The 22,120-nt window shown below is 39.3% G+C and overlaps 1 protein-coding gene across 1 annotated transcript in view; it reads right to left on the bottom strand.

Annotated features, from left to right (window-relative positions):
• Nucleotides 1-22,120, bottom strand: part of CPNE4 (copine 4) — a 280,894-nt gene that overhangs the window by 99,908 nt on the left and 158,866 nt on the right. The window contains exons 4-5 of the mRNA XM_082044514.1: nt 8,178-8,249; nt 4,065-4,139 (exon numbers count right to left, since the gene is read on the bottom strand). Of these exons, the coding sequence (XP_081900640.1) occupies nt 4,065-4,139; nt 8,178-8,249 (147 nt within the window). The remainder of the gene's footprint in view (nt 1-4,064; nt 4,140-8,177; nt 8,250-22,120) is intronic.

Below are 22,120 nucleotides of genomic sequence, written 5' to 3'. Positions count from 1 at the left end.
CAGACTCCATTCAGCCTTTGAAACTCCTAGTACATAGGGGGCTTTGGTGAACAAATTCTGCCAGATTACTACTCCATAGCAAAGAGAACTAGCAGAGTGAGGGTGCTGGGTTAATCATAGCGACACAAAAATCCAGAGTGCATAAGGGTTAAAAAAGACTGAGCTGCCTCTTCTCACACATGAGTATATTGATTGAAGCTGAGTAAAAGCTTAGCATTAACAGATTCTTTGATAAGAAAAGCTATCGGAAAGAAAATACCTCAAAATGATACATCCAAAGAATGCACCCTGGAGTGCAGAAAGATTCAGAAAGGAAACCAGGATTTTGTTTAAGACTCAAAATATAGTACCATTCCCAGCTGAATATCATGAAAGCTGAAACACAAAATCAGCACAAGGGACATATTTTTTAATATCTGTTTTTAAGTACTAAGCCAATACCACTTAAAGGGAAAGATTTTAATGCTGGATGATAGCTTATATCACCCCACCTTCAATACAAAATCAAAGCCCAATTCCTTTCAGAAGGAAGGTACAATCAAAAATCCTTCAATATTGAAGATGCTTTGTAACAACTCAAAAATGATATGCTGAAGAAACATTTTATTTCATAGCTATTAAGGTTTCAAAGCTTTTTTGTTGTTACATTGAATCTAACAGCTTTGCATTACCTCACAAGAACATTCTCTGAAAGAGGAATAGCAGCAATAAAGGTTTAATGTTTTGCTATTTTAATAATGTTTAAATGATTAATGTAGTGCATTTGCTAGTGGTATAATGCACGCTGTTCTTTTAGTATGTGCAGTGGATACACAGCAAAAACACAAGTACATGGCTTAAACTTTTAAAAAAATAAACTACCTCTAGTTTTGAGCACCTAGTCTGACACATCTTTTAGTACACTAATTTTTAGAGTATGACACTTTTGAAATTGAGGTTTGGGGGTCAACTCAAAAGTCTCTCAGGAAAGGGCTGAAGGAGCCAAAAGACACTAACAATTTTGAAAATTCTTCAGCAGCAAGACAAAGTATTTAAGATTTCTTTTTTTTAGTAATCTAGTATCAGGGTAATCTATAAAAAAGGCTTGCATTTCACAGATATTTGCTGGAAAATCTTTGCCAAGCAATGATAACCGCCTCTCTCAGAACAGGAAAAGCAGTTTGCCTGCTTGTAATTTATTATAGCTATAATGAAAACGTAGCTGCTTGCTATGGTAATTGTGACACAGCTATTAATGCAATAGAACCTTTCCAAAAGTTATTGTTCTACTGTGAAGTGTTCTCAGTGGATCTCTTGAAACAAAGATGTGCCATCTGAGCTGACTAGGCTTCAATAAAACATGAAAATGCAGTTATACCTTCCCAACAAGAACTGCAATAAAAAAAAAATAACCTTTACCTCTGCAAAGTCAGTTAACTAAAGGAAACTTTGGCACCTGTGACTTTCCTATCATTTTTTACTGCATGTTTCAGCCACTGCTCCAGGAAAAAATGAGTAGGCTTTACTTGTTTTACGGTTTCTCTAAAACTCTTGCAGTTTTTTATGAGGGGTGTAAGAAAAACCAACAAACATATACTGCCTGTTAAATTACACCAACAAATTTTTTTTTTAATCTGACAAAAATATGTTGTTCACACCTTTTTCCTTAGTGGGGGAAACTGATATGTTTAAGGACCACCATCTGGATCTTCTTGCACGGAATTTTTTTTGAAACGGTGGACTGAGAAAATTCTTGCCCACTCAAGATACCACTGACAGTAATTAAATGTATTTATTTATTTATTTGATTTTATCCTTAAAGCATACCCAGAACCTCCCTCTACCCCTTCTCTTATCCTCAAGTTGTGAGACATTTGGATTCGACTTTTCTTCTGCCACTCCCACAGGTACCAGTGCGGGAACCCCTGGGGTTACAAAAGTGACCCTGTGTAGCAGAGTGTAAACCATTCCTGCTACAGCCTTTCTCTGTCTTTCAGGGGACTCCCAGCCCAGTTCCAGCCCTCAGTCTGCTTCTCTGATGCTACATCTCTACTCAGGTCTTCACTCTTCTGAGCAGGGAGAGGCATGCAAAACCATGCTTAGGATTTCACAAGATGGGCTCTTCTCAGTTGTCTGATTTATTTTTTTTTGACCTTTATGTGACATTGGGGCACTCATACTTTTTCACCAATGCCTGAACTATACAATTTAAGTAATTTCAAACCTTAATAACAATAATTAATAATACTGCCTTGCACCTACTGATGCCAAAATTCATTATAAGCCATACCAAAAGCACTAGTGTTTTCTTATAAACGAGGTAAGCCAAGGTTCAGCCAGGTTTAGAGCTACATCTCTAGCTGGAGGAAATTGAAAGACTTCTTTCAGCTGTAATAGGCTTCCAGAGATTTTCATCAGCTAAAGACAGGAATTTTGATTCAGATATCATACGATGAGTCATTGCCTGGGTTGCACACTGCACCATCCAGGAATTTTTTATTAGATGAAGCCCACCTTGAGTGAACACGTTGAAATGGTAAGAATTACGATGTTCTTGCAATATTTCAGAATGATCCTCCTTAGTTTATCTCCATAAAGTGTTTCAACCACTCTCTAAAGCTATTGCCCAGACAACATTGAACTGGTTCAGAAGCACATTCTGGCAGTATCCTTTTAATTTATATCAACAAAAGCCATAAGTAATTATATTATCTAGACTAGATGGCATTTCACATTTGTGGAAATGGTATAACCAAGTGAAGGCTTATTATGTTGCACACCTCCTTTCCTTTTTCTAGAAGTGACAGCATGTGGAACGGAAAGAAACTTTTGTACAAATTTGGACACTGGGCCCAAAGATGTCCATCTATACATAGGTTGTTAAATCTACATTTTGACACCTAAATAAACTAAGTTATTCAGAAACACTAAGACTCCAGCAACTCTGAATGAAGAAGTAATTCATCTTTCAGATGAGAAGTAAATTAAGGTCCTGATCATTTATGATTATTAATGATCCTGCGCACAAAAATGATATTTACCTGTATGTTTTAAATAAAGTCTGGTACCATTAATCTTTCTGGGTACTTTCTGCTTGTCTGAGTTTTCCTGGCAGTTTCAACTGAAAATATGATTCATCAGTTACGGCCTGATTTTGAAAATCTAATGTATGTATATATCCAAAAGTACTCACACTGATTTGATTTTGAACTACTCACATATCCAATGTTTACAAGCACATGCTTCTAGCATTAGAATCATAAAATTTTGTGTAGGGTTACCATACGGTTCTAATTAGAAGCGGCTTTATATATAGGAAGTAATGGTAGATATTGTGGTAGAGTACAATTGTAAACATCTGATCTTCTATTACATGTAAAGCCCTATTATCTAAAGAGGGTCATAGTCTTATGACATCTATTAATTACAAAGATATTACCCAGATTACCTCAAATAATTATGTGTCTTCTCTCACAATGAAATAAGAGAAAGTGTGCTTTACGAGCAGTCGTCTGGGTTTCTTGAGCTGTGTATTGCTTGAAGTGCTTATTATACATGTACTGCTGAACAACACTGGATATTTTCAGACAGAAGTAGTCCTTATAATCAAGAGCAGTGGTTTAGTCAGTGGACAGGTTCTTTATTAAAGAGGGAAAAAAGTTTTTAACAAATAGGCAGGAGTCTCTTCCTCACATTCAAGTCATGTTTTGTTGAACAAAATGTGATTCATCACCGAGCTGTTATGAAGTTTTCTAGCTTTATTTTAAGATGCTTACTTCAACTATAACATTGTTGACTACTTTTAGAAAGCTTGCTTCTCTAAGCACTTCTGATCTGTGGCAACTTAAATAATTACATTGTCTTAGTTATAGTGTAATTAAATTGTCTTGGTTTTAATTAGATTCCCTTGAGTTTTTTTTTTAATTACTTTGCAACTTGAGGAAAGCCTCATTGTGAACATTCATCTGAAATCTCTGATGTGTTTAATAATACAAGGCAAAAAATATCTGTCAGGGAAAATATCATCAAATTATATTTGCAGGCATTCTTATATCTTTCAGGAAGGTTAATATCAAGTAGCTTACCTTGTCATCCAATTTCCGTGCACTGAATGAAAGTTCAACGTAGTCATCATTGCCAGACAATTCCTCAGCAATCACCTAAATGGAAAGCTACATTTGAGTTTTGCATGGTGTAATGAAAGGGGAGAAAGATGCCATTTTCCAGTGTGAAGACTGTAAACCCCATTAGGAAACTGAAGCGTGGTTCGAATTACTATCTTTCTCTTTGCAATCAGGAAGGGCTAAGAGCATTCAGTGAATCCCTTGCTCAGCTGATGAGCGGCACCATGTTAAGCCTAAAAACCTGAATCACTCTGTATCGCATGACTATGCCTTGTCAGTCACCTATAAATGGACAGACCTCAACATCCATCAAGGATACCTTTCTTCTGACCAAGTACTTTTCCTCAGATAGGACAACAGAGAATTCAACAGCCTCACAGCGTCCAAGTGGACAAAGAGAACCCATTAAAAAGTTCTACTATTTTTATGCTGCTTCAGCATCATTTGGCAAGTTAAATGGAAAAAGAAGTGAAGTCACCTGTCATTAGTTTCTATGAAAGGCACATTTACAGTAGGAGAGCTCTCCCTGGTATAGTTTTTCTGCAACAGCTACATTGGCAAAACCATTTACTGTAGACTGAGTCAGAAGAAAATAACATTAAATAATGTAGAATGGCTATTTCAGATGGCATAAGCTATGCTGATAGTGATGCCAGTCACTGTGCTGTGCAATGCTGTTAAAAAAAGTGAACAAAACCAACCAAAACAGCCTTTCTGACTAGGCCATTTAAATGTTTCAATGGAAAGAAGGTATTAACCAAACATGGGATATTTCACTGAAGAAGGTTCTTTGAAACAAATCACACTACATTCTATTTGACAGTTATCTTTTCCTATTGTAAATATTCTCCCCAGAGACCAGATGGCCCAAAAGAAACTATTTCCTGGGTGTTGCACACCCATGGCCACACACTTGGTAGCCACGTCAGCTCCTCAGCCAGGCTCAGACCATGCCCACCACATGGACTCTCGGTGCTCGGGGAGCTGCTGCCACACCTCAACTATTCTTCAAACCAGCTGAAGTCTGCTGAGGTCAGAGCTGTAGTCAGAGCACTGTAGTGCAGGATGATTTACTGTATGCTGCTCGCAGGAATTAGCCAGGCTGTCTACAGGCTCAACAAACTTCAGTATCATTGGGATTTGTTAAGACCTTTTTTCTTTCTTGGACAGAAACTAACAGATTCTGCATTGGCAGGGTTTTGGTAGCAAGGGCAGCAGAGGTGGCCTGTGTGGGAAGGCTGTGAACTGTCCCATGCTGCTCACAGCTGGCTCTGGCTGGTTTGGCAGTGGGCAGCAGCTACAAGCTGCATCCCAAAACAGCAACTGATCAGAGGTGCATATGGTGCTTCTGTATAAAGATATTTAAGAAAGGGTGGCAGCTGCTAGAGGCAGGAGGCACAAAGGGAGGCCTGCGAGGCCACCCTAAAGAAGATCCTAGAGGAAGCATGGGGAAGGGGATGCTGTTGAGGACACAACTGGAGATATGCACTTGGAAGGAGGTGCTTCATGCCAGAGGAGGTACCTCTGAGGGCCTGCAGGCAAGCCTACGTTAGAGGAAAGGTGCCTCCAAAGGGATGGTGGGGCATTAAGACTATTCTGGCTGTAACACCTCACAGCAATGAACTGTGGTATTTCCTTCTGTGTTCAGTTTTGGGACCCTCATCATAAGAAGGACATTGAAGTACTGGAGAGAGTTCAGAGGAGGACAACAAAACTGGTGAGGGGCCTGGAGCACAAGTCTGATGAGGAATAGCTGAGGGAACTGGGGCTGTTTAGCCTGGAGAAAAGGAGGCTGAGGGGAGACCTTATCGCTCTCTACAACTACCTGAAAGGAGGTTGTAGCATGGAGGGTGTTGGGCTCTTCTCCCAAGTAGCAAGTGAGGGGACAAGAGGAAACAGCCTCAAGTTGTACCAGGGGAGGTTTAGATTGGATATTAGGAAAAAATTCTTCACTGAAAGGGTTGTCAGGCATTGGAACAGGCTGCCCAGGGCAGTGGTGGAGTCACCATCCCTGGAGGTGTTTAAAAGGCATTTAGATGAGGTTCTTATGGACATGGTTTAATGTTAGAGTTAGGTTACATTATGGTTGGACTTGACGATCCTGAGGGTCTCTTCCAACCGAAATTATTGTATGATTCTATGAAAATATTCACATGCAGCCATGCAGGGGCAAAGATGCTTAACTGTACATGAAAAGTACCATCACACAAGCACATATGTGGTGTTTCACATGTTCCAGGCAAATGTGAGCATGCTGGAAATTTGGCCCATAGAGTCTGACACAACATTTCACTTCCATGTATTTTGATGGTTTAAAAGGTCATAAGCTGTATATGACAAACATTGCTCTGGGATTTGCACACCAAGTTGCATAAATATTTTTAACTGAAAATAATAAACTCTCTCTTACAGAGTTTGACAGACATCCAACTGGAGAAGTTGATCGAGGTTCTGTTTTTATTCCACAGAATATAAAACACTGTACTGATGAGACATTATACAGTCAAAGTGCTAGTAAAATTCCAGCAAAATATGCTGAGACAGGAATTTTCAAAATCCTACAAAAACCTCAAAATTCATTACACTGAGCAAGTCAGGATACTAGCTTTTGTAGCTTCCATACTTGACAGACATCTGGTATGTACCCCAGGTCCAGAAATAATGATACATATTGATTTTGACTTATTCTGTTGAGACAGCAAACTTCTCACACAGTACTTTTTATCTGAGTTCACTTTTCTCCCCTTTCAGTAAAGCTGCCTTGCTCTTTAGTACCACTGGCAGGAAGCCAAAGCAAGTAACTAAGGTCCATGGTTCATGGTTATCATCAAGTGTTAGGCCAGCAGGGACTATTAACTCATTTTCTCTCATCTTCTGTATATCACAGAGCATTTTTTTTTTTTTTGCCAGAACACTCTACTAGCAAGCTTAATGATTTCAGTTGAGCTACTGCATTTTTGTTTTCATGAAACTAAACTCCCTCATGTCCCTCATAGAGCAGGAGGTGGGTCCAGAACACCATGGGGATGGACAAGATGAAGTATGCCCAGATAATCTCAGCAGGGAAAACACAAGTTATTTAGAGAGCAAAACTCTCTCCTGGTTCTATTCAGACAGAAGAACAGGGAATTCCTTTCTAACCCCAGGCCAAAAATGAGTTTTACCTTATGCATTTAAGCCTTCCCAGCCAGGCACTAAGGAAAACATCTAAGAAAGAAAATTCCCTGGGCTCTCAGAAAGCATAATTTCTTAGTCTGCTCTTTTCTGTGGCTGAAGGCAGAAAAAAATCCAAACAATCAAGCCAAAATAAACCCATCTGGCTAATTACACATCAAGGAAAAAAAATCCTTCTCAACCCCATGAAGCAACAGAGCATAGATCCCCAAAGCAGAATATTTTATTATAGTTTTTGTCTTAATGCAGAGCTGCAAATGTCACAAGCATGCTAGGTTCATTGCAGACAAGCTTGATCTCCCAAACAAGCCAGCAAAGAGAAACATGAAAGAGAGGTAACACACTGATTTGCAGATTTCAAGATACACATGAGGCTGCTATAACTATCCAGTCTGTAATTACATTACAACACAGCTAAAATACCTAATCTCATCAAACTTCTGCATTTGGTGTTGCTGGGTATGTGCGTGTTTTCTGAGGCTGTTTTTGTGTTTGTTAATTTTTTTTTGTTTTGTTTTTTAGAAACTGGAAAAAGCCCGAAGGCTGAGAAACATCAGACTCCTTAGTGTATCAAAGCAGGTCAGAATGAATTTCTAAAGGTTCTAAAGCTTCAACTTAAAGTAATCAAGCAGCACAAGTTTCTTGCTGTCATCAAAGTACCTTAAATGTACTAGTAGTAAATATCATGGCTTTTGTACAAATCATACATTATTTGTAGCTATTTCCATACAATAAGCATTTGTCAGAAACAGTACAAGTAATCTGTTAAACAAACAATTTAAATACATTTCTCAATCAAGGGTTGTTCTGGTTACTTAGCAGGATGCTTTTAGGGAGAATTAATCACATTAGATGTTTCTAAATAACAGGAAAATAAGAGTGTATTTAAGACTGACTTACTGTTATAGATGACTTTCCTGCTGTGTTTCCATGTTTGAGTAAGGACTTGGAGAGTTTCCTCTGAGAAACAATCTGCACAAAAATAAAAACAGAGGGGAAAAATTAGAATTGGTAGTAAATACATGGCTTATTGTCATTTCAGTTTTATGTTGCCTTTTTTTTTTTTTTCTATCAAGCTAGTGTCTTCATCCACAATCAGAGTTAGCAGAGAAAGACCATGATTGAGAACAAAGGTTCTCCAGGAAGCCTGCAGATCAGATGCAATTGGAAGGACAAAGCAAGCAGTTGTGGTCAAGCAGAATGGGAAGAACAGAGTTCACTGAGTTGAACAGAATAGCAGAAATTCCACTTCAGACTTGCTTCAAATATCGCCGTGATGGCAACAGCAGGACAGAAGCAAACTTTAAGTAGGTTTAGAATACAATACACAGAGAGCTGCACACAGCAAACCCATCAGAGATGTCTCCAAACCTCATTTATTTTTGTAGGAAATTGAAGTCCGTTTCAAAGAGAAGGCATTTATTTTATTTCAGAATATCAGCAACTCCAGACTCAGGACAGAATTAAACAATGTGCCCCATAGCTTTAGTTCCAAAATTATCTCCCTTATTTACCAGGTACCAGACCTCCCCTGGAACTCCACATTGCAAATGAACTTGTCGATTGACAAATCTATAAATGTATTTCATATAAATGTTATCAGAGTGACACTGACAAAAGATTGTATTTCTTATAACCATAATAATTAAATTTCCCTAACAATCTTGAAACATTTAAAACTAGACCAATAAAAATATTAGAAAACAGAAAACCCGGAAATAATGCATAATTAGTAAGCTACAGTGATGTTCCAGTACATGAGGTCTCTTTTGTCCATAAAGCAAATGCTGTTTTAATTTATTTATTTTTTAATTGGAAGATTTCAAAAAGTAGACAGATGTAGAGGTAACTCCAAACACAGTTCAGGAATCACAATCAATCTTATTTTTAACATTACAATATTGTACCAGGACTGTGTTGCAACAGGTGCTTTGGAGACACTGAGCAAAAGATTGCTTCTGCCCTCAAAAAAACCCTAACCTCTGGATTGTGACTTTTATACTAGAAACTCTTTTATCCCATTCAACATTACTTGGAAAACTTCATCTGGACGCCCCATCTGTAACACTTCAAAGAAAATGATCCATAAACAGACATCTTTGGCAAAATATACAGATGTATTAGTCGTAAAAGAGAGGAAATTATCAAGCGAAAAGAATGGCTCCAGGCCCCTCATTAGAGTACAGGGCATCATACACATTTCAGCAATAAACCACACCAGTAGGTAATGGCCAGAGCTGGAGGAGTGTAATACAAAGTCACAGCTAGGCAAAAAAAGGTACTGTGAGATAGGAGTGAATAGGATGTAAATTTTAGCTCAACATCATCACGAGGAAACATGTTTGTCCTGCCCATCAGTTTGCTGAATTGAGCAGAAAAGGAAAAGCAGCATCTCCAGATTATCCTCAGCTAACCTCAGGGAATGACAAGGACAGAAACAAGTTTTAACTGGGCTTTAAATGTGAGAGAGGAGAGCCACCACAGGGTTGGACAACGGGCTTGCCACAGGGCTGGACAGGACATTCAGAACCACTTTGCCCAGCTTCCCAGTCCTAATGCAGGACCAGTTACACCTGAGTCAGCTACACCGGACAGATATGCGTCTGATCAGCTCCTACAGATATCCAGAGGCAGAGGGAAACACCCTCCTCTGCAAATTTATCATGGTGTTCATTATCCTTACTGTAAATATATTTTCTTAACAACTAACCCGATTTTCTGCAGTTTAAGCCATTATTTCTGTCCAATGTACCATGAATAAGGAGAACCAACTTTTTCCCTGCCTCTTCCAGGCAATCTTTAAATCTGAAGACTAATATCAACTCTCCACAGTCTTCTTTAGACTACAGAACCTAAGTTTGTCCTACCTTTCCTTTTTGACCAAGCTTCTCATGCCTTGTGAGCTATGCTGCTGATACACTCCAGAATTTCATTTGACTTATTTTAAGAACACGATGATACTGTTAACTAATGTCCATTTTACAACCATTTCGTATTGCCAGATGCTTCTTACCCTGCATTTTTGCAGCTGGTGTTACTTAAGTGAATAATTTAACACTCGTCTTTTTTCAACTGCCTTCCATAAACCAGCCTGTTGCCATCATCTCACTTTTCTAAATTAACTTTTGGATTTCACCACTAGTACTGGTCAATGGCGACAACAGACAGGAGTACTGGTAAGATGACCAGGACTGCCAGGATTCAAATGACCTTTTTCTTCCCTAGGATCTTGGAAAAATTGTTTGCTGTGACCCCTTAAGTCACCCATACCTCTGTTTTCTTGCCACCTTAACAGGTTCAAATAAAAATCATTGTGCTCCTGTGAACTGTGAGGTGCAACTTATAAAACCTTGTTTGAGATTCTCAGATGAGAGGTAATTCAGAAATATGACAGATTATTCCTAATTTATCATTAAACTATGGGTTCTGTACCAACCTCAAGATACACAGACAGCTTTGTAAAACACATTAAGCTCTTCCACAGAAAGCTGGGAGTATTGTGTACCAGAAGCTTTTTCAGATATGTTACATGTGTACACCTGGTATGAGATAAAACTTGGATGGGAACCTATCCTTCAGCTATTCTCCTTTAGAAAACAGCAGGACTTCTCCTCCTGAACTACCCAAATTCCTACAGCTCCCTTTGCTGCTTTGGAAAGCATCCCAGCTTTCAAGAGGCATCAGGCAGACAGAAATCTGAAGCTCAGGAGGTCCCATGCAGGTGGCAGATAGAGGGCTTGCAGTTCCAGAGAAGATAATTTATTCTGACATTCCCATTAATAGTTCGCACTAATAAGAGTCATTCTCTAAGCCATCAGCATCATTGTGACACAGTAAGCACTCAGCATATGTAAATACGTGTATTTGGGTGCAACTGTTTACCAGTTGTTAATTAAGTGGCCAGTAAAATGAATCTTCCATCTGGCAACAATGTGCCAACATCATTGCTTCAATCTGTAATTAGCGATTTAGGATCTGCAGACTATCATTGCAATAACTGTCAAGGAATCTATTTTCCTCAGCAGTAAATTGCCCTTTTTGTTCGTGTGCTGTACAAACCAGCTCTCATTGGTTAAAAGAACCAGTTCTAAAGAAACTGCCATCAATTATGTATTATATTTATTGTTGTGTATCGGTGCAAATCTTCTGAACATTATCACAAAAAGCATTTGCTGACCTGATTGTCAGACAGCAAGTCCTGAACAATGATAACTTGAGGGCCTAGAAAGCACTTTTCTAAGTTCAGAGTTAGAGAGATGGCTGAAGTTGCAAAATGGCTAAAAAGAAGGCAATTAACTACAGGTCTTCCATTTGTCAGGAATTTGGTTTGACTCCTACTTCAAAAGCTTGCAATTTAAAACTTCAGCTTCAGAGAAAAAAGTCCAAAACTGATGTGAAGAAGTGCAGAAGGTAAATGTCTCTCTTCTTTCCAAAACACAGATAGTAGCATTCCATTCTGGCCTAGTAAACCTCGTTACATTTCCAGAACAGGTTTCTTCATGAACATTTTGTCAGAAGCATGACTTACTGGTGAACAAATGGATGCAGAGATTTAAGAAGTGAGGCCAAGAGAGACTTAGGAATGAAGTTTATTTGCAGCTACCCCTACATATAAGCTACTATCCAGTTCTGGTCTGAGACAGCTATGTATCTAGTAGTCCTTATCATATTGAATACATTTTCAAGAGGTGGGAATAGGAACAGAATGTAAAAGTTGCTGCTCTGTTTCAGAGGGAGGATATCAACGAATCACAGGATGGTTGGGGTTGGAAGAGACCCCTGCAGATCATCTAGTCCAACCCACCTGCCAAAGCAGGTTCACCCAGAGCAGATCGCACAAGAATGTGTCCAGGCATGTTTGGAATGTCTTCAGAGAAGGATATGCACATGAAGTGATTCCTATTTATCAAATATGCAATCATCTCAACAGAATATCATCTCAACTAGATTTCTGGTCTATAGTACTAAGGGATATCAGCTCCATGGTAAGACAGGGGTGGGAAATTCCCTTGAACGTGATCTATTAATAAATTTGCCTTATTACATACAAGCCCAAATAGGCTAAGCACAGATCCGAACAGAGGCTCTATATTGCTGTAATTAAATCTGGATTCACATATTGCTCTTCGATCCTATTTCCAATTTAAAATATAGAAATTGTGCTTTTCTTTTTTTCTTTATTTTAAAAGTATGAACAGGTGCAACTGTGAGGTGGATAAAAGCACTGAGGCACTGACACCAGCTGTGTACAGTGCATTGCTCAGCAGTCACTCAGAGACAAGGACTCTGATGAAGGTTTGCTCTCTCCTGTGTCCAAGTCGTGATTAATCACCACTGTGTAAGGTGAGCTGTGAAATTTAATGACCCAAGGTTGTGCAAGAACCTTTTAAAATATATTTCTCTATATGGTCCTTCCTTAACCAAATATAGAAATAACTTTCAATAATATCATACAGAATTCCCAATCCTCATAAATCAAACTAATGAGAAAATTTCAATATGGCTTTTTAACCTAGTGATTTAGCATTGGCAGGAACAGATAAATCCCCTATATTGTACTGAGAAGTCCTGTTTCCATTGACAGCTGGGGATGGTTGAAGTTCTTTCAATAGCACAAACCATTTCACAAGGTGACACCCTGAAACAGAGGCCTGATGGTCACACTCCACATTTCCCCTGAGATCAGAAGGCTGTGTGGTTTTTGTTTATTTACTTGCTTCAATTAAATTGACTTGCATAATACCTATCTCTGGACATAACACCTACATTCTTTTGTTAAACACTTCTTGAAATGTCCACAGACAGTGGCCACAGCTCCTTTTATATTTATGTGCTATGACACTTCACTTTTATTAACTCTTGTGCCATGTGAACCACTGCTCTGTGATTTTGACAGAGCCAAGGACTGGGTAAATACTCTGCTAGTGACATGTAAGAGTGTACCACCACAAAGCAACTTAGCTTTGTGGTTACAAAACTAGAAGGTTAGGATCATTTTAAATATCTCCTTCAAAGTCTCTAATTCTTTATTCAGACCTCTTCTGCCCCTTGGACTTTCTTACAGGAACCCCAGATTTAGTTATTTAGACAGCCAGGTTAGGCACACATTTCCCTCCACAGTACACAACTCCAAGAAGTCTTTGCATCTCTTCCTTGCCAGCTGGAATACTCAATTAGCTTTAGCTAAACAATCATTTCTTAATTGATTTTTCTCTCAGATGTGTTATTCCTGTTATATGGACTTGCATAGCTGCTAAACTTCCTTCTAGCAGACCCAACTATTTTCAGGAATGCAAAGAGTCACCAAGTCACATTTTACTAGCGTTTTTCCCTGGATCCAAATGCCTTTTACACAGACTGAGTCTTCACCATCAAATGCATTCACCTGCCCAGTGCAGAGCCCTTGGTGCCACACAAAATACAACCTCGACTCTCGAGACACAATCTCCCACCAAACAGCAATGGTACATGTAGAAACAGAGCGTTTTTCTAATAGCTTTCACTAGAATTGTGTGGATATATCAAGAAAAGCAGCTGTTATAATCTTTCAAAAAATGTCTCTCCTGAACCTCTCACCAACCCTTGCAAAAATCTGCAAATTCTTCTCTAGACATCTAACTGCCCTCCAGTGGATGTTCATCCCTGATCAGCCTCATGGCTCGATACGGCTTCTAACTCAACAAGCATTACTTTCCCTTCCTCCCCTGGGCACTCTCTAGCTGCAGAATGACCACCATAGGCTCTCAGACTTGTCCATGGTTTTGCCATCACGTTTAGCTCATGCACTAGTGTCCAGCTTAAGGCTCATGAGCATTCTAGCTGCTTTTGCACTGCTAACCCATGCACCTTTAGATGTGAGACTACCTACTGATCCTCTACTAAACCTCTCCGAGCTAATCGCATCTTTTTTCTCACACCGTCTGTGCTTCAGTGGCATATTTCACTTGGCTACCAGTATATTTTTTCAAACATCGCTCTACTTTATTTACAAGAGCATGCACACCTCCCTGTGGTGAAGTTTGTGGGGCCAGATAGGAAACACATTCTGCCCAAACTCCATTTATCTGTGATATAATGATTTACATTTCACAATACCACAGCTCTGCTTCCTCCCTACTCCTTAAACTTCAGCAAGGGCTAATTCTGTGCCCTGCAGTTGTCTTTTCCAAGCATTTTGCCTTAGCTATTGGTAATGATTTAATGTCTTAAGATGGCCTCAGTTAATATCCCAAACTGAGAAAACGCAGTCTTCAACCTTATATCAGCCCTCCATATTTTCATTTTTTTTTCTCAATTTAGAAAAGTGAACAAACATATTCCTTTTCAAAGGCTATTCTTCAGATTCCTGTAATATAGTGTCAGTTGTCCTCTAGATAAATTAACTAATAGCTACTAAAATATTAAATGCTACAAACCCACTCTATAAGAAATCTGTCTCTATCTTACTGTCATCCTCTTTGCCTGCACCTCACAGCTTGTAGAGAGAGGATGAACGCTGTTTAAGCCTTCTTGGGATGGCCTTCACATTTTTAGGGAGGAACAACTGTGTTGGATCTTTCAATGAATAGTATGGGATCTTTTTGCTTGTACCGTGTTGTGCTCAGCATTGCTTGGCTTCAAAAATTGAGATGAGTACTTGTGAAATTTCAACCTCCAAGTTCAGACTGCTCAGCACTGTACAGCAACCTGCCTTTCTAAACCAACAGTTGATTTGAATGAGTTTTTCAGAGACTCCTGAAGTTACAGCTTTTTGAATTGTTTGCTACAAAAAGTGCTAAGTTGCACAGCTGGCCTAACCTAAAGTATGTTCTATCTACATTCCGTTCCTTTCTTGACAAGCATTTGCTATCCTCCCAAGTTGGTGCACGGATCTTATAATATACAATTAAAATTATTTGACAGTACAGTGTTTCCAAAACAATTTTCATCCTCAGTGATGAAAACGAGAACGATTCTGTGATATGTAAAACTCAGGACATAACCATATAAGAAGTATTTACTAGTTATAGCACATGGTCTCTTAAGCTCTCCCCTTCTTGCATAAAAATAAGTAGCCTCCCAAATGAAGGACTGTAATGCTTTCATGATATTGCTGTAAGTAGAATGATACAAGAGTGGCTAGAAAAATGGAGATTCAACATTTGTAAAATATATCTTGAAGCTTGTCAATTAAAATATCAGTATGCTTTTGCTCTAATCCATGTAAGTCAAATACTGTAAGCTTCTAAATACCCACAAATAATATGACAGACTTCACTAACATTTCACCTGTGTGCAAGGGCAGAAGAACTGAAGTAGCTCTGGCTCACAGTGTAAAAACTGTCTCCTTCACACATTCATCTTTAGCCTGGTTTATGACAAAGCAAGGTTTATAGAACTGTGATGTACTTATGTCTGTCTTGCTATCTATCCCCCAGGCACCAAATAATCCACCAAAATCTAAATCCACCAAATAATTTCCATGAATGGTGGCAGGTAGTCAAAAATGCATCAAGCATGCTACATTTCAACATGAAAAGAGATCAGATAGACACCAGTGCCATTACTCCACACTCATGAAGAAAAGCCTTTGGGGGTGGGCTCACCCCTTTACAGATACTAAGAAATCCCTGCAAAAGAACAAGTTCAGATGTGTATGTCCATAATGAAGGACATTTGATTCTTTTTAACTGCTCACAGAATTCTTTTTTCTTGGTAGAGCCAGTTTTACTGCTATAATCATCCTCTCTGTGCGTGTGATACTTTCTGTACCATACTCACCACTCTTCAAGATTTCTTTTGTTCCCTATAGCATTGACCAGTCTATTTACAGTTAGATTACACCCCTCCCTGTCTTTGTTAAATATCTGTACCCGAAAACAGTCAAGCAAAACAGAACACTGAGAAAAAAATATATCCTTATCACAAATGGCAATAAAGTTATTACAGGAAATAGCTTATCAATAGCATAAAAGGTGTTTGGATTTAATTAGTATGTAGGGTAGCAGCCTTTTTATAATTAGTCATAATAATAACAACTCATTATAATGGCAAACTGAATTTTAAATTACTTTTCTAAAGACTGAAAAAGGAATTCATACCAAAAGATAAAATATGTAAAAACAAAGCAGTACAAACTGTACAAGTAAGTCCACTAACTTTGACTGGCAAGATTCATCTAGAACTGAAAATCTTCCAGCTTCAGAGATGATGCTGCAATGGCAAACCAAGAGCTTCCTGGGGATAACTGAGGTGTTTAAACGGTTAGGGAAAGTTAGGGAAGAGTGCTGCACTGATGATTTGCTTGTGCTCTGAGTCAGCTCTGGTAGAAAATGACATTCATATCTAATAAAGTACATTATTCATCCCACTAATGAACTGAGCAACTTCATTTGGAGGAGATCAAAGGCCAAGTATTTAAAGGTATTTAGATACCTATGGTATCTAAGGTACCATACAGAAATCTAATGAGTTTGAGGAATTCAAATACCTTGAAAAAACTGGTCTGATGTCTTTCTCACCAGAGAAGCAGTCAACAGTCTATTAAAGAAATATTATTTCACAGACTATTTGAATTTAATTAATTCAGGTGCAATCATGGCTCTTTTAGCCTTTCTCCAATTCAAGAGCAAAGGGATTTGCAATGGCTGAAACGGAACTAATAATCAGTCAGCATTTTCAAGTGCATAATCTGCTAATGACATATATTATTAAAAGCACACAAGAAACAATAATACTCATTACAGAGAAGGAAGATTTTCAATATAATTTGTGCACAAATGCATGTACAGGAAATATTAAATCTGTAAATAATACTTGAAAAGGTTCTTGGCAGGAAAATATGTACATGTCTGCAGTTTTTTACTTGTGCTACTAGTTGAGTAAGTAAGGGAGTTCTGAAATATAACAATATTTAAACTTTTAAAATTTATTCCATAAGTTAAATGAAACCAAACAAGGAATGGAATCATAAATTTGAAAACGGCAAAGACCAGCTGTGGTAAGTAATGAAAGAAAAGCTACAAAGGCTATTCCTACACTGCAGAGCTGGCATGGTTCACAACATTTAAGACATAACAACTTTACTGGTTCCTATAATCTAATGATGTTACAAGCAGAGATGAGCAGTAACCAAGAATGTCTTGGCAATATAAGTTGTTTTAGTTCTTGTCTAGAAAATGATTACTCATTGAAATAATTTTTGTGAGTCCACAAAGATCAGGCTGAGACCTCTGGGTGAAACTTCAGAGGAAAAAATTGTTCCTAAGCCACCTTCCTGATACTGAATTCCTATTGAAAAGTTTGAGCCCTTACTGGACTAAATGATGCAATTTCATTGCTTTATAAAGTTTATGGAATATAAAACAGAACAACTCAACTAAGAGAGATTTAGAGAGGTTTAAAAACACATGATGACGGCACTAACACATAAACAGAAAAGGACCTGTTTTTAGGGTTTTTTCATCCCAGCTGAATAACATGAAAATTAAGCTATCAACTTTCTGACAGTGTTTGTCCATCTAAGTTTTGGGTTTGTTTTTGTTTTTTCCCCATTTTTTAATGGGAAAAAAAAAAATTAAAAAACCCACTAAATAAAAAAATAATGAATCAATCTTCTGCCCCTCAAAACAACCACAGTTTTCGTGAGAAAACAAAAAGCAACAAAAATACAAAACCTTCAGCGATTAGGTAGGGATTCAGTTGGAAGTGAATAGTCTGGGTCAGTGCCTGAACATTTTTCCTAGGGATGGGGAAGGGGCAAGGGAGAATCAAAGGGGAAAGAGAAGGGAAGGAATTTACTCTCCTAAATTACAGACAACACCTGTAAAACCACAACCGAGGATGAAGTGATCGATAGCACCGAAAGCAAGAAGTCACTTTTACATAGCGGTGCCTCAAAATAGCAGTTAAAATGTTAAAATATTACTACTTGTGTTTTCACTGCTCACCACTACAAAGCTATGTGGGTGCCTCCTCTTGCCAGTGCCTATGCAAATATTTAGAGTGAATCAAAGAGCCTCCCAAAGCAAGACCAGCTATGGCTACCTCACCCCTGCTTTGTTTACTTTTGGTTTGCCAATGAAGACTTCCTTTCCCACTTGAAGGCTACTACAAGTATTTGTAAATGTTTCCACACAACACAGGAGAGAGGGTTCATTCTGCCTCTGATTTTCTCTGGTTCTGAGAGAGGCAGGCAAACCCTAGGGATGGGAAATCATTGCTGTTGTGAGGGTGACAAAGCACTGGGGTAAAACTCAGAGAGGCTGTGAGATCTCCATCCTCAAAGACATTCAAAATGGGACTGGACAAGCCCCTGCTCTAATCTGTTTTGAACAGCAGATTGAACTGGAGACCCCAGAGGTCCCTTCTGACTTAAATTACTTTCTGGTTTGAACAGGAAGAGCACACATGCCCAAACATCTGTGCTACCTCCTTGGGTGGCATTCCAAGTAAACTGCACTCAACTTCCAATTTCAGCTATTCGTGAAGTGCAGTGGAAACACCCCCACTACTCTGTCACAGTTTATTCTCCACTTCCAGCCTCACACAGGTCTCCCAATCCTATCTTCCTCCAAGTTCTTTCATGTGGGATGAAATTACCCAGATTCAGTCTTGAACCCAAAAATTAACAGACTTTGTCAGAAGAAGCTGGTTGCATGCTCAAACTCTGATAAGAAATATCCTCCAGGTGGGAATTCTGTGCACAGATCCCTAAAATTAGGGTAAAAACTAGAAATGTTAACTTTGCTAGAATTCATCTGCTCTTTCTATAGGCATATTCCTAAACAAGTCAAAGCCAAAGGTAAAACCCAAATAACTTACTTCACAAACATGTCTGGATAAAGGATGTTTCGTGCTCTGTTGTGTTTTAGAGGACGATGGTGTTAAAAAACACCCTGAAATGTCCCATAATTTCACAAATGTGCTTCAGATTCGCAATAATCTTTGTGAGGTTACAAACACAACACAGTATAGTTTCCTTGCCTAAGTAGCTAGGGTATGATTGTACAACTTAACTTCTAAAAAACACTATCATTAGATATTAGTTTTATGTAGTTACTTAGACATGAACTGTAAAATGAAAAATAATATTTTTAAATGCATAGTTTTTAATTATGCATCTTAACCTACCATTTAACAATGCCACTTCATTTAAGTAATACAGCATAGACAGCTTAATTGGTTGGAGTATGGTACTTTCTCTTGATGTAAAGTTCCTTATGTTTCCTTTATAAACTACATATAATTGCAAAAAAAAAAAAATTAAGATGATGCTACTAACTGAAGAGAATTTGTTTGAACTTCCAATTTTAGTATATTCTCTAATAATTTAGGGCTTTCTTGATCTATCATTTCACTTGTAAAGAACAGATTTTTAGCATTCTGCAACTCAGCATGTTACCAGGACACTCTGAAGAAGCTGGTGAACTAGAATGTAAAAAGAGCCTTTCTGAGTGGAAGGAACAGACTTCTAGTACTTAAAAACATACCAAAAAATCCCCCCCCAACCCTATACTAAACCTCCTCCCTTTCAAACCCTTCAAGAAATACTCTGCTTTACTTCAAGAAAAACTCTGTTTTATTTAAAAGAGCAACTCTTGAGCATGATGGACAAAAGAAACCACTTTAAGTAAATGTCTCTATTTAGCACATGGACCTTTTCACAATTACACCCAGCAGGTATCTGTCCATAGCCATTTGTTCTACTCTGTTTAAATACTGTGGCACATGAAATGCCTGTTGATGCATCTACTGTTCACATCCAGGTATAACTGATTACAATCCAGGATGCTGCTACCAAGAGTATTTATTAATACCAGTAGGGACACAGAATTGGCTTGTCTACAAGAACAGAAGAAATATGTCTTACTGAAATCCAGTGGGATGTTACTAGACAGTGTATGTTCAGGATATAACAGCCTACAAGTCACCGCCCTTATCACTCTTTTGAGACACAGATTTATTAAAGCATTTGAGAGGAGACTATTAATAACAACAGCTTCCAAAGGAACACACTTGCCCTCCATAATAGGTTTGAGGCCCTGGATCTTGAAGAAGAGGTAGGTGAGGATGTGGTGTAAGGCCTGCCTACAGGGTCACTTAGGAAGAGGCGGTTGACTCCATGCCTCCTTGGTTAAATGGGGAACTGCTGGGCAAACTCGAGTGGAAGAGGAGGGTTTACAGACCATGGAAGGAGGGGCTGGCCACTTGGGAAGAATATAAGGCTGTTGTCAGAGGACATAGGGAGGCAACTAGGAAAGCTAAGGCTTTCTTAGAGCTATACCTTGCGAGAGGGGTCAAGGACAACAGGAAGAACTTCTTCAAATACATGGCAGATAAAACTAACACCAGAGGCAATGTAGGCCCACTGATGAGCAAGGTGGGTGCCTTGGTGACAGAAGATATAGAGAAGGCAGAGTTACTGAATGCCTTCTTTGTCTCTTGTCTACTCTGCCAGAAGGTGTCCTGAGGAGCCCCATACCACTGAGGCCTCAGAGGAAGTCAGGACAATGCAGGAGTCTGCCTTGGTTGATGAGGACTGGGTTAGGGACCAGTTAAGTAATCTGGACATCCATAAATCCATGAGTCCAGATGGGATGCACCTGCAGGTGCTGAGGGAGCTGGCTGAGGTCATTGCTAGACCACTCTCCATCATCTTTGACAAGTCTTGGGAAATGGGAGAGGTGCCTGAGGACTGGAAGAAAGCAAATGTCACTCCAGTCTTCAAAAAGGGCAAGAAGGAGGACCTGGGTAACCATAGACTGGTCTGCTTCACCTCCATCCCTGGAAAGGTGATGGAACAACTCATCCTTGGTGCCATCTCAAGGCATATCAGGGATAAGAGGGTCATTGGGGGCAGTCAACATGGCTTCACCAAGGGGAGGTCATATTTAACCAACCTCATCGCCTTTTATGAGGACATAACCAGGTGGACAGATGATGGCAAAGCAGTGGATGTGGTCTACCTTGACTTCAGTAAAGCATTTGACACAGTCTCCCACAGCATCCTCGCAGCTAAACTGAGGAAGTGTGGTCTGGATGATCAGGTAGTGAGGTGGACTGTGAGCTGGCTGAAGGAAAGAAATCAGAGAGTTGTGGTCAATGGGGCAGAGTCTAGTTGGAGGCCTGTATCTAGTGGAGTTCTTCAAGAGTCAGTACTGGGACCAGTACTATTCAATATATTCATCAATGACTTGGATGAGGGAATAGAGTGCACTATCAGCAAGTCTGCTGATGATAACAAACTGGGAGGAATGGCTGACATGCCAGAAGGCTGTGCTGCCATCCAGCGACACCTGGACAGGCTGGAGAGTTGCGTGGGGAAAAAATTAATGAAATAGAACAAGGGCAAGTGTAGAGTCTTGCATCTGGGCAAGAACAACCCCAGGTTCCAGTATAAGTTGGGGAACAACCTGTTGGAGAGCAGTGCAGGGGAAAGGGACCTGGGGGTCCTGGTGGACAGCAGGATGACCATGAGCCAGCACTGTGTCCTTGTGGCCAGGAAAGCAAATGGTATCCTGGGGTGTATTAGAAGGGGGGTGGTTAGTAGGTGGAGAGAGGTTCTTTTCACTGGTGAGACCACAACTGGAATATTGTGTTCAGTTCTGGGCCCCTCAGTTCCAGAAGGACAGGGAACTGCTGGAGAGAGTCCAGCACAGGGCAACAAAGATGATGAAGGGAGTGGAGCATCTCCCTTATGAGGAAAGGCTGAGGGAGCTGGGGCTCTTTAGCTTGGAGAAGAGGAGACTGAGGGGTGACCTCATTCATGTTTATAAATATATAAAGGGTGAGTGTCATGAGGATGGAGCCAGGCTCTTCTTGGTGACAACCAATGATAGGACAAGGGGTAATGGGTTCAAACT

The sequence above is a fragment of the Streptopelia decaocto genome (genome assembly GCF_964273445.1).
Source record: "Streptopelia decaocto genome assembly, chromosome: 2".
Lineage (NCBI taxonomy): Eukaryota > Metazoa > Chordata > Aves > Columbiformes > Columbidae > Streptopelia > Streptopelia decaocto.
This window is presented reverse-complemented; position numbering and strand designations above follow the sequence as displayed.